The sequence below is a fragment of the Chiloscyllium plagiosum genome, unplaced genomic scaffold (genome assembly GCF_037043375.1).
Source record: "Chiloscyllium plagiosum isolate Xiang-an unplaced genomic scaffold, Cpla_swu_hap1 HiC_scaffold_47, whole genome shotgun sequence".
Lineage (NCBI taxonomy): Eukaryota > Metazoa > Chordata > Chondrichthyes > Orectolobiformes > Hemiscylliidae > Chiloscyllium > Chiloscyllium plagiosum.
This window is the reverse complement of record NW_028270185.1, coordinates 521,696-534,738: the sequence shown is the minus strand read 5'-3', so window position 1 is coordinate 534,738 and position 13,043 is coordinate 521,696. Positions and strand designations below refer to the sequence as shown.

At 40.1% G+C, this 13,043-nt stretch overlaps 1 protein-coding gene across 6 annotated transcripts in view; it reads left to right on the top strand.

The window, feature by feature from the left end:
* Positions 1–13,043, top strand: part of ercc2 (excision repair cross-complementation group 2) — a 47,099-nt gene that overhangs the window by 16,066 nt on the left and 17,990 nt on the right. For all 6 annotated transcript variants that reach the window (XM_087984051.1, XM_043684065.2, XM_087984053.1 and 3 more), the window contains 10 exons: positions 740–856; positions 2,434–2,550; positions 3,352–3,475; positions 3,949–4,045; positions 5,950–6,083; positions 6,480–6,648; positions 7,742–7,860; positions 9,476–9,545; positions 11,542–11,611; positions 12,745–12,846. In XM_087984051.1, the coding sequence (XP_087840177.1) occupies positions 740–856; positions 2,434–2,550; positions 3,352–3,475; positions 3,949–4,045; positions 5,950–6,083; positions 6,480–6,648; positions 7,742–7,860; positions 9,476–9,545; positions 11,542–11,611; positions 12,745–12,846 (1,119 nt within the window). The remainder of the gene's footprint in view (positions 1–739; positions 857–2,433; positions 2,551–3,351; positions 3,476–3,948; positions 4,046–5,949; positions 6,084–6,479; positions 6,649–7,741; positions 7,861–9,475; positions 9,546–11,541; positions 11,612–12,744; positions 12,847–13,043) is intronic.

The following is a 13,043-nucleotide window of genomic DNA, read 5'->3' as shown; positions in this document are numbered from 1 at the left end:
CACAGACAGTCACCTGAGGCTGGAATAAACCTGGGTCCCTGGCGCTGTGAGGCAGCAGTGCTAATGACTGAGCCACCATGCCACCCACAAATGTGTTCTGAGAAAATTTGCTGTAGAATCGCAACTTTTCTCTACTTTTTAAAATAAATGATGCAGTTCTTCTGTAGTTTGATATTTATATTGCTTTTATATGGCTGGTCTAGTTCAGTTAATGGTATACCCAAGATGTTGATACTGAGGGATTCAGTAATGGTAATGCCATTGAATGCCAAGACCACAGCTAAATTCTCTGTTGCCAGAGATGGACTTATTAACAATCGTAGCTTTCAAATTGATAAGGTAGGGCATCATTTCGACTGGGACAACACATCCATCCTAGGACAAGCCGAAAATAGGGACGCGCACGAGAATTCCTAGGATCATAGCATTTCAACTGGAACTCTACCAACAAACACATTGACTTGGACCCCATTTACCCCCTGAGAAAAAGAACAGGAAATGACATTGCCATAAGAAATGACGTCATTGAAGATGTTACCTAGTATGGTGATGAGACGTTTGAAAATGAACCTTCCAGCTCAGCGAGCAAACCTACATCCAATTTTCAAACTGTGGAGCAATGGCACTAGTTGGGTGAAATGTTCCAAGAAAACCTGTTGTAGGATTGCAACTTTTCTCTACTTTTTAAAATAAATAATGAAGCTCTTCTGTAGTTTGATTTTTATCTTGCTATTTACAGGTTAGTTCTCAGAGGTTTGGAAAGGAAGTTGATGGAAAGTGTCGTAGCCTGACTGCATCACACATCAGAATGCAGCACTCCAGCAATCCCACTGTGCCCATCTGCCAGTTCTATGAGGTACATGATAGCAGCTAAGATCTGTAAAGTCTAAATTAAAATCCCTGCCTAGTAACTGAACAGTCAGGTTCTTTACACTTGATGTCTTCACACCATTGCAAGCTTGGTTTGCTTAGTGTGAGCATTTTTGGACAGACCAGACTGCCTTTGCTGTTGTGAATGTTTATTCCACATCCAATCTATGCATCCTTGCTGCATCCTCTCTTGGTTCCCCACATTCACTTGAAAATTATTGTTTCTTATATGATGAAATTTATAACATATTGTTATTTTCAACTTGAGTTCAAATGTAGAGTAAATGGGTTTTAGGTCTGCAAAGGTAATTTGTTTTTTTTTTGAAGGGTCAGAAACATTGGATCAAAACAGTATTTCTAAGAAATCATGTGACTTAAGCTAAACAATTGGGCAAGTCACCTAGACAATCACTGGTAATGATTTCCTAAGTTAAATTTTTCAACCCAGAGAAAAATAAGCCAAAAGCAAGTTCAGTCGAGAAGGAAAGATTCTTGCCAGTACATCTGCTGTTTAGCAGCCCTAAAGGAGTCAAAGTAACAGGAAAAAGCCCTGAAGTTTCTTCTCTTAGAGTTCCATGAGAAATGTCAATGAGTTAGCTTGTGCCTGAGTGTCTCAGGGAGAGTCACTTTTGATGAATGTGCAGAAAGTTACTGAAGGGAAATGCTTGTGATCTCAATAGCTGAGTAAGACATTTTTAAAAATAAAGTTAGAATTGATACTTCACTGGGTTTAGTATCTGTCAAGTATATTGCAGAGAAAAATGTTGAGTCTTCCTTTTTGTCATTTATAATAACATTTTACCAAATTGTCCTCTACTTTTTTTCCCTCAAGCATAAACTTCTGTTCTTTTGTTAAAAGTAAATTGGCAGCCCCATGTGAATTATATGCAGTGATTAACTATTAGGTAACCAAGTTGCAAGATTATAACGTATGATCTGTCAAGCCAGATTTCACTGTAGGATCTGACTTGTCTAGGTTTGCCACCAGCTGAGATTGGAACACCCCTCATATCAAAACTGAAGAAAGCTTCCCTCCCTCTCCTCACACTCACACTCTCCTCTCTCTCTCCCTCTCCTCACACCCTCAGCTCCCCTCCCTTCATCTCCCTTTGTCTTATTTTGTTTATGAAATATAGACAGCATGGGCCGAGACTAAAAATTATTGAGAAAGTGATGACTGTTTGCGTAAGAATTCTGGGATTCCAGTAACATTGAAGCAGAACCAGTCCGGATGGTGTGTAGTTTGGAAGGAAGCTTGCATTTGGTAATGTTCTTATGCATCTGTTGAAGTCATAGGTTAGATGTTGCTGTCTCCAAAACCCTTCATATTCCTTCCAATTTGTCTCCATCTCTGGCCTTCCTCTGTCTCTCTCCATCCTACCCTTCGTAAATCTTATCTCCTCTCTACAACCTGCAGTCTATTTTTAAAAACTCAAGTTTGCCAGTATTTGTGCTCTTCTTTTATTTAATTGATACCTCCAGCTTGTTAACATCAGTCACTATGTTAGCTTTCTCACTGAGTGATTGATTCTGCAGTTTGTGTTTGTGTATTTTCTCTGACAGGAGTTTGATCTCCATGGGAAACAAGTGCCACTAACTTCTGGAATTTATAACCTAGATGACTTGAAAGCTTATGGGAAGCAGAAAGGATGGTGTCCCTATTTCCTGGCCAGATATTCTGTAAGTGCATTCCACCTTTCCCTTTGGCAAATGACAGAGTTTTGGTATCCAGTTCTCTTCAAGGTAAGGCATTGGCTCTGTACTGCACCTTTGACCTTGCACTGTTCACTGAACAAGCTTCAGGGTGCATTGATGAATCTTTCCTCTAGAAAGTATTATAGCTTAGAGAGTGTTGGAGAAACTCAGCAGGTCTGGCAGTACCTATTGAGAGAAAACCAGAGTTAACATTTTGAGTCCAGTCACTCTTTATCAGAACTGATCCTGATCTCCTTCACAATGCGCATATTCCCATTCCAAGGGAAGGATCTAAGCCAGACTACCTGGAATATTGTGCTTCAGCTCCAATCTTTCCTGAGTTTGCTGAGGTGATGATTGAGTGATGCGGTCATTTGCAGGCTTGGCTAAGGGCATAGGGAAAATATCTGCCAATACTGTCCTGATTGTTCTGTAATGACCCCCAGCCAGGGGATCTGTATGGACATGTGGATGAGTGATTATCTGCAAGAGAGTGAATATACGTACACTTGTCTTTATGTGTGCAAGTGACAATGTGACTGGGTTTGGGAAGTTTGGATTAGAACAGAATTAGGCTTGAACAGGACAGTGCTATGGTAGAGTAGGTCACTAGGACTAACTAACAAGTGATGTCTCCGTCAAAGTTCCAGAGATTGAGCGGTTCTCTGTTGAATGGTGTCCAAACCAGATGTTGTCTTCAGAATGGGTGGACAAATGTTTTAGGATCATATGTTATTTAACTGCTTTTAATCCACAAATGCATCAGCTTTGTGATACTTCTGTCAGATTCTACACGCAAACATCATTGTGTATAGTTACCACTACCTGCTGGACCCCAAGATTGCAGACCTGGTCTCCAAGGAGCTGTCTCGGAAATCAGTGGTGGTATTTGATGAGGCTCACAATATCGGTATGTTGTTATACTGCAGTTCTCAATATATTATAATAAGACATATAATTGTAATTATGTTTATTTATTGTGATCCTTTTCATTTCAGTTGACAACAGTTTCTGTGTGACCTGTTTCTAGGTCAGGTGCAGAATACCTTAGCAAATCATGTCCCCATTTCACTAAGTTCAGAACTTGTCCTTATTAATCATATCGATCATGGGTGTCTTGAGTAAATGGGATAAAATGTTATGCTCTGGACTTGGAATGAGTGTATCCCTCATTTATTTTATAAAGATAAAATGCTCTTGCAGCAGCAAATCTTGGGAGGTCTTCTGTCTGACCAGAGCTGGATTCCATCCCAGAATTGTAGATCTAGACCATTGATTGCTCAATTCTACAACGTTCCGATTGTCCTGTTCTTTTTAAAAACATGTCCATATATTTGAAAACAAAAATATTTTTAACATGTCATTTCTACAAATGCTTTGCAGACAATGTATGCATTGACTCAATGAGTGTGAACATTACTCGGCGCATGTTAGACCAATGTCAGAACAACATTGAAACAATACAAAAGACCATCCAACAGTAAGTCATTCAGTTGATATTTTGATCAATTTTCTTCATGGCTCATTCTGTCACAGTGACTTGGCCTAGAATAGATTAAACCAGATATACAAACAATAAAACCAAATAATGTGGATGCTAGAAATCACAAACAATATCAGGAAATTCTGAAGGTACTTGGGTTTGTCGAGAGAGAAAAATGCTTAATATTTAAGGTCAATGGCTTTTTGTCTTCTGAAAGGCCATCAACCTAAAATATTATCTCTTTCCCTTTCCACAATTGTTGCCAGACCTAGGAACAAGATGGACTGGAAAAATGTTGTTTTTCCACTTAGCTGCTCATGATGAAGAACAGCAATATATTGACAAGATGGAGTAAACTCTGAGCAGTAGCAAGAGACTCATCAGGACAGGGCCAGATTGCAGAGTTTGCATTTAGGCAGATACAAGAGATTTTTATTTGTCCCCAGAGAACAGTGAGAATGTGCAACGTGTTTCTACATTGAATGATTGGTGTGAATAGCATAGATACATTTATGGGTAAAATGGATAGATGTGAAAAAGAAAGCAACAGAGAGTAAGGTTAAGTCGATATTTATAATCAGTCTATTTGGATATGTTATGACATACTTGTGGAGCTGGCGGGGCTTGAACCTGGGCTTCTTGGTTCAGAGATAAGCTTACTACCTCTGCACGCAGTAACAAAGAAAATTAACAACACGGGGACAGGCCCTTCGGCTGCGCCGATCCATATCCTCTATCTAAACCTGCCTATTTTCAAAGGATCCGTATCCCTCTGCTCCCTGCCCATTCATGTATCTGTTTCGATACATCTTAAATGACACTATTGTGCCCGCCTCTACCACCTCCGCCGGCAACGCGTTCCAGGCCCCCAAACCAAAGTCCTTTCCAACTGTAACATGATCTGCCAACTCTTGTACTCAATATCCCATCTGATAAGGGAAAGCATACCATATGCCTTCTTAATCACTCTGTTGACCTGTATTGCCACCTTCAGGGTACATTGGACCTGAGCACCCAGATCTCTCTGTACAAGAATTTTGCCCAGGGCTTTTCCATTTACCGTATAGTTTGCTCTTGAATTGGATCTTCCAAAATGCATTACCTCGCGTTTGCCCGGATTGAACTCCATCTGCCATTTCTCCGAACAAGTCTCCAACCTATCAATATTCTGCTACATTCTCTGACAGTCCCCTTCACTATTTGCTACTCCACCAATCTTAGTTTCATCGGTAAACTTGCTAATCAGACCACCTATACCTTCCTCCAGATCATTTGTATATCACAAACAAGTGATCCCAACCTGGATCCTTGTGGAACACCACTGTCCACAGTTCTCCATTTTGAGAAACTCCCTTCTACTACTACTCTCTGTCTTCTGCTGCCCAACCAGTTTTCTAGCCATCTAGCTAGTACACTCTGGACCCCATGCAACTTCACTTTCTCCACCATGTGGAACCTTATCAAACGCTTTACTGAAGTCCATGTATGACATCTACAGCCCTTCCCCTCATCAATCAACTGTGTCACTTCAGCAAAAAACCTTCAAGGTTGGCTTAAATAAGGAAAGTGTGAGAAGGCTCAGGTGATTCATCACCATTAACATGAATCATTTGGACTGAAAGGTCTGTTATCGATCTGTAAATTTCAGCAATTCTGCAGGCTCACTGATAGAGTGGTTGCTGTTGTGTAAATACTGTTGGTTTTTGTCACTCAGGCATCAGACCATCCTGCCAATTACTGTGACCCTCAGGGAAAGTTTCTGTTCAGATTAGGAAATTTACTCAAGTGGATTTCTCAGCATGAGTTTAAAAATAATCAAAATGGAGATGTGTTTTCTCACATATTAGACGTTCACTCAATGGTTGTTAATCCTCTCGCCAAACAACGGTTTTTCTCTCCAGTATAAAGGAAACAGATGCTGCCAAACTGAAAGAAGAATACAGACAATTAGTGGAGGGGCTGAAAGAAGCTCATATTGCCAGAGAAACAGATGTCTATTTAGCCAATCCTGTATTGCCAGATGAAATTCTACAAGGTACAGTAAATGAAAGCAATTGCAAAATGTTCATGAACTCATACGCACTTTCACTCAAACTGTTCTTTCAATTTTGGTAAGCTGCAGAGTACTGCACCCTATTGGAAATTCAGTTTATTTTCTCCAATTTCCTCCCTCTTCTCCAAAAGATATGTCCTGGGCACCTCGCGAATGTAACTATATTTTACCCATTGATTTTGAACCGCAGCTTCCTCAATGTTGGATGTTTCAGACTTGAATTGCCTTTCCATTCTGTCTACCCACATCACATAACGATTGATTTGTTTCATGGTCCTGTCGCCTCTGTTGTTCATCCTTGAAGCACCCTGCCTCCTCACCTGGATTCAGGAGAATGGAGCAGAGCATTAATCACATGTTCTTTTGTTGTGAATCCAGAGTCTGTTCCTGGTAATATTCGCACGGCTGAGCATTTTGTTGGGTTTATGAAGCGCTTTGTGGAGTATCTGAAGTCCCGCTTACGAGTACACCATGTGGTAGCTGAGAACCCACCCTCTTTCTTGAAAGATGTTTTTGATAAAGTCTGCATTGAACGCAAACCTCTCAGGTACAGAATCCTGGACTAATCTAGTTTATCTGTTTCTTCATCACTCCTGATGGTGCTGAGGAACACTGGTCCATGACCATTGACACTTTATCCATGTGCCCATTCTTCAGATGAACCTGGATATTAACGAATTGCCGTCAATCTGAGGGTATCACCTTGCAAGGTTGACATTTACTGCCCAGTCCAAGTTACCCTAAAATTTTTGATACGTGCCTTGGAAAGCCTCTTCAGAGGCTACTTAAGCATCAACCATGAGGGTAGGGATTCTAGTCATAGGCCAGACAAAGACAGCAGGTTCCCTTCTGTAAAGGACTTCAGGTTTTGTCAAAACTCTGATAAACACATGGTCACTTCTACAGATGTTAGCTCCCAGTATTGTATGTGCAAATTATTGGATCATCGTAGGGCCACAAACCAAGTGTTAGACCAGGAACTGTGGTGAATAGGGCTGATAACTTCCAACTGGAGTGGGTAACCAGGACCAACCTCAGCCCCCTCCTGAGTTATGGTCTGCTAAATTTGAGGACATTGAGAATTGAACCTAGGCGCTTGGCTTCTATTCATTCATAGCATGAGTTTCACTGGCAAGGCCTGGCATTAATTGCCCATCTCCAATTGCCATTAACAGTCAACCACATTGTCATACGTCGGTGTTTACATTTTGGACCAGACCAGATAAGGATGGCAGATTTCCTTCCCTGAAGGACATTAATGATTTACTTGGGTTTTTACAGCAATCAACAGTGATTACATGGTCATCGTTAGACTGGCTTATATTATTCCAGAAAATTTACTGAATTCAAAGTTCACCATTTGCCATGGTCAGGTTCAAATGCCTTCAATGTTAGCTGGGCATTCTGGATTGCTGGTCCACTAACTTTACCTTTGTACTACCACCTCCACTTCAGTGTGTTGAAGGTGAAAATCATCCAGAGCTACCCTTAACTGTGTAGTTTGTGATTGTGGTTTCTTCAATGGGTATTGACATAATGGCATTTGCAACTTAGTTTTGAATGCACTCAGAGTGATGATATTGTGATCTGTGTCCTATGTACGTGTATCCCTCTCTCCCTCTCTCTCTGTCTCTCTCCAGATTCTGTTCAGAGAGGTTGCGGTCTTTGCTGCAAACGCTGGAAATTGCCGATCTCAGCAACTTTTCACCGATTATACTTGTCTCAAACTTTGCGACATTGGTCAGCACTTATGCCAAAGGTAGTGATTCTTGTACTGGAAATGTCACTTAGTGCCTTATCATTGCATTTGTACTTCAGAGACATCACAAGGCTTTTGAGCCTCTGATTTGTGCTAATTAGCAAGTCACAGAAGGAACTGTGGTTGACCTCAGTGCCTCCGAACAATAGGCAGTTCCTGACCTCAGATACTGGCCAGATATCAGCTGGAAAATAATTGGGTAGGCTGAGGCCAGCCTGGGAGTCCCCTTCTCCCTGACACAGTCAAGTAAACTGTTAACGTTTACAATGTTATCAACAATCACACATGAAGCATTGAAGAGATGCATCTGTGATAAGGTTGTTGCAGTACCTTTGGTGAGTGAAGCTGAGAAAATCTTCAGATTTCTGACTCCCGCACCAGGCAGTTATATTAGATTCTAGGCTGTCGATGAGCTCTACTGTGCTTTGTGTTGGTCTTCATGTGATCTCATAAACCAGTTTTTGAAATGATAGATGTTTGGGCTGGCTGCAGACCAGTATACTTGGGATCATCTTCCAGTAATCTGAACAGTGTTGAATAATGGAATTTGTGCTTATTTAGGGAGTCTCAAGGCCTTGACCTTCATCAAACTGTGTCCAAATTGCCCAGAGTTTGGGGTATGTTCCTACAGGAAGTGTGTATGATCTCCAGTTTATGCTAATGTATTTGCCTCAGTCTGAGGCAAATGCTGAAACATTCAGTTGGTCAGAACACTTCTGGGTAGTGGATAAAGGTTGGGTTAATATTTCTGTCAGTGATGACTTGATAGTTTACTTCCATCTATTCACCTGAGGTTCTCTGACTTACTAGGTGTTTCCAGTATTCTCTGGATTTCTGGGAAATGGTTCAAACACTGTGCTGATGTTTCACTCCTGTTTAATTTCAAAGGAAACTGAACACTTGAGTAAAATAACAAAACCAGTGGCAGCAATAGATCTGTTTCCAACATCTTCAGGTGAGGAGGGGAGGAAATTGATGAAGAAGTGATTCTATCAGGAGCAGACATCAATAATTGGGGATTACACCTTAAAATATTGGATTGCTCTACAGAGAGCTGGCAAGACTGGATGCGCTAAATAGCCTCCTGTTATGCTATAATGGTTGTAAGGCTCTATGAACTCTTTTTCCAGTTAATTTAGATTCTGACCTTTCAGAATATCAACAACCTGCCCTGGGAAGAGGTTTCCCATCAGTCTTTCTTTGTGAATTGCCTATAGAAGATTCCCAAAGAGAATATGAGGTGGTTCATGTTGGTGTTGTTCTTCCGAGTGTGTGGTGGGATGATTACCTTCTGTCCTGCCAGAGATTCTCTGCTCCAGCAGTGTCCTGATGAGTGAGATGGACAAGAGTCTGCAGGAAGTCTTTGCAGATCCAAGGCCCCTACACGGTGTCTGACACAACATGATTTACTCAGCTCTCTCCAAGTCAAGGATACGGAAGGAAGTGGTTCAGTTGGTTTTACCCCTGTTTCTTATTCCTAATATAGGAAATGGTATCAGTAAATCATAAGGTGCAAATCCTGGATGAATGTGCAGCCCTTCATGTGGGCAATTTGCTGTTTGACATTTTAGCACTTCCTAAAACATTTTCATGGTATTTTTGTTTACTACCCAAGGTTTTACCATCATCATGGAACCTTTTGATGACAAAACGCCAACAATTATTAATCCAATACTTCACTTCAGGTAGGCCGATATCTGCACAAATTATATTGGTTAACTGAGAAAGTTTTTGTTATATTTTGGAATTACATTGAGGGTTTTCCTTTCATTTTACCAACTGTCTAGTCTAGTATGGTCCAGGATGCAGAGTGAAGATTTGCTATGTCCTACCACAGTATTAGCTTTTCATTTTATCCCTAAATCAGGTTGCTAAGTTAATGCTAAAATAAGGTCAGTTTTGGTCTGTGGGTCTACACTCCTGAGAAATTTAAAACCTGTCCAGGGATGTTTAGATCATTCATAAAGATCCTTCCAGTCATTAGGGATTGAAATTTCCTTTTATCTGTAACCAAGCACAGTTTTATTTACGTTTAGCAATGGCCAGTAGGTCAAAGGATTAGAATTCAATTTCTGCCACAAAGTAGCTTCTGAATGATGTCACTGTCTACCATCGGTTATTAAATGTTTTACAGCCATTGTGAAGATTTGAGTGTGACCAAGGGAGCAGGTAATTAAAGACACAATGTCTGATTAGATCCAATTGTAATCTGACATTGACTGTGACCATGTAGGATGTCTGGTGCTGGCAATGTTTTATCAAATCAAACTGAATCTTATTTATTTAATCACGTCTAACTAAACTAATTAATATAATCTGTCTAATCTAGTCAATCTAAAATGACTTCTATCCAGATGTGTTCCATCCATCACAGTTGTACTTGCTTGCTGATGCAGATCTATATTGGCTTCCTTCCTTTTCTGTGTCTAGATTGGAGTCTAAAGTTTGCAATACTTACTGACCTCAAATTCACTTCTGTGTTTCCTGCATTATTGAGATGCTGTAGGGAGTGCTTGAGTAGCAGCAATGAAGGGATAGACCAGTAACACGACATCAGACCTTAGACTACCCACCAGTGACACCAGACAAGGTCCTACATTGATCGTTTCTTCACATGTTTCCTGAATGGCTTCGATAATAAATGCACATGCTAGTGTGAAATGAAGTAGTACAGAGCAAACAGGGTTTAAATTCCATTTGTGAAATTAAATTCCTGCTTGTGTAGAGTCAGTCTAAATTGTAGTTGACATTGAAAATTAAGGCGAAAGTGAGGACTGCAGATGCTGGAGATCAGAGTCAAGATTAGAGTGGTGCTGGAAAAGCACAGCAGGTCAGGCAGCATCCGAGATGCAGGAAGATCAATGTTTCAGGCAAAAGCCCTTCATCAGGAAGGGATTTTGCCTGAAACGTTGATTTTCCTGCTCCTCGGATGCTGCTTGACCTGCTGTGCTTTTCCAGCACCACTCTAATCTTGAAAATTAAGGGCCTGGTCTGATTGTTCAGAGCAGTGCTTTTGTAGTAGAACTGATCTTTTTATTTGTGGTTAGAACTTCAATAAGTGCATTAATGGAATGAGCTGCCAGAGAAAGTACTGGATGAGGGGACAATTACAGTGGATGTGTATATGAATAGGAAGAGTTTAGAGGGACATGGGCCAAATGCTGGCAAGTGAGATTGTCATTTTGGAATATCTGGTTGGCCTGAATGAGTTGGACCAAAGGGTCTGTTTTGTGATGTATGACTGTATTGGAAGGCCATAACATTTTGTGATGATGCCATTTATTGGTCAGAGGTCTGTAACTGCAGTGTGACCTACAGCTGTTCACATACAGAATTTTCCTTTTATAAGATATTCGCATTAAGAAAATTCAATTTCAAATGTTGATTTTAAAATAATATTTTAAATTATGGAATAAAATTATACACATTTCATAACTTTGAAGAATATTTTAGATATCTCTCACACTAGATAAACTTCAACAAGGTAAGTCAGAGGATTCTTTTGTTGAAGGAGATGATCATTTTACAAGGTGCTGTTCCATCAGTGTAGCTCTTTGGTATATTAAGGCTTCATTGAAAACCAGTCCAGATAAGAATGGTTTAATGAAATTCTATACAAATAAAATTTGTGTTTATTTGAAATATACTCCTAAAATTATGCTTTTGAAATCTTTTCATAAGCTGCATGGACCCATCCATTGCCATCAAGCCTGTGTTTGAGCGATTTCAGTCTGTGATTATCACCTCAGGGGTAAGTTGCACAATTTTTATTTATGTAATTGAAATGTGATTTTGTTTCTGTGGCTTGGTGATATCCAAATCCCCTGTTTACATTTCTACTTTGTACAGACTTATCATTAAGGATATGTTGTGTATCGAGATTGTGGCAGTTGGTTTCACTTAAAACAGCTTGTTTCAGTGTTACGTGATACACTTGCTATGTGCTTCAGTTAATCCATATCACTGTTCCCACTCTCATCCCAATCATTTTATCATTCTCTGCCTGATGTATATCTGCTTACAGGTCTAATTAATCCAAGTTAAGGGAGGGTAAAATCAATAATTCTGAGTATTGATGTTGCTCATAATTACAAAGTATTAATAGCACAGAGACTGGCCACTCAGCTTAATTGGTCAATTTTGGTCTTTCTGCTCTACCTAAGCCTTCTCTCTCTCTCTCTCTCTCTTTCTCTCTCTCTCCATCTAACTGTATCAAGATAGCTCATACCTCCCTCATATAAGCTCAATGTGAGCAAACATAAATATAACACAGACAATGTGAACATTATCAACACAATGATGTCATTATATGCAACTCTCTATAATTACAGTGTACATAATATACACTGTTTTCCAAAGATTGTCCTCATAGAGTCATAGAGGTCTACAGCATGGAAAAAGGCCCTTCTGTCCATCAAGCCTGCACCAGTCCGTAGCAACCACCTAACTATTCTAATTCCATTTTTCAGCACTTGGTCCATAGCCCTGTATGCCTTGGCATTACAAACGTACATCTAAATACTTCTCAGATGTCTTTAAAGTATTCATAACCCTTTTCAGATCTCTGTCCTTTATGTTTCTGCCTACCACATTCCTTACTCCTCCCAATTCTGGTGCATTACTAATGTCAGTTACACCATCAGAAGCCAATCCCAATCTTTTAACATAGAAACATAGGAGCAGGAGCAGGCCATTCGGCCCTTTGAACCTGCTCTGCCATTCATCATGTTTAGTTGCTCTATCCTAACTCTTCAGCATCATTAGGTTCAACTGGCAGCCACTCTTCCTTTTGTTCAAGGAAGTATCATTTTGTCTTTTTGCTTTCCACCTGAAACCTCCTCTTGGCTTAAAACATTGTGTTTTTTTTTGTTGTGTTTTTGCCAGACATTGTCTCCACTTGACATGTACCCAAAGATCCTCGATTTCAGACCTGTTATCATGGCAACTTTTACCATGACCTTGTCAAGAACCTGCCTTTGTCCACTGGTGAGTCTGCCTGTATCAAACTATCATTAAGCTCATGTAAGTCACACCATTCCTTTATAAAGCTTTATTTTCTGTTGTTATTTTCAGGGCTAGGGTCTCCAGTTTCTATCAGCAATGAGATCAGATGCCAGGTGATTTTGTGGACAAAATTTCTGAAATCTTTTTCCACATTATTTTTAAAAAGAACTCACCATGTG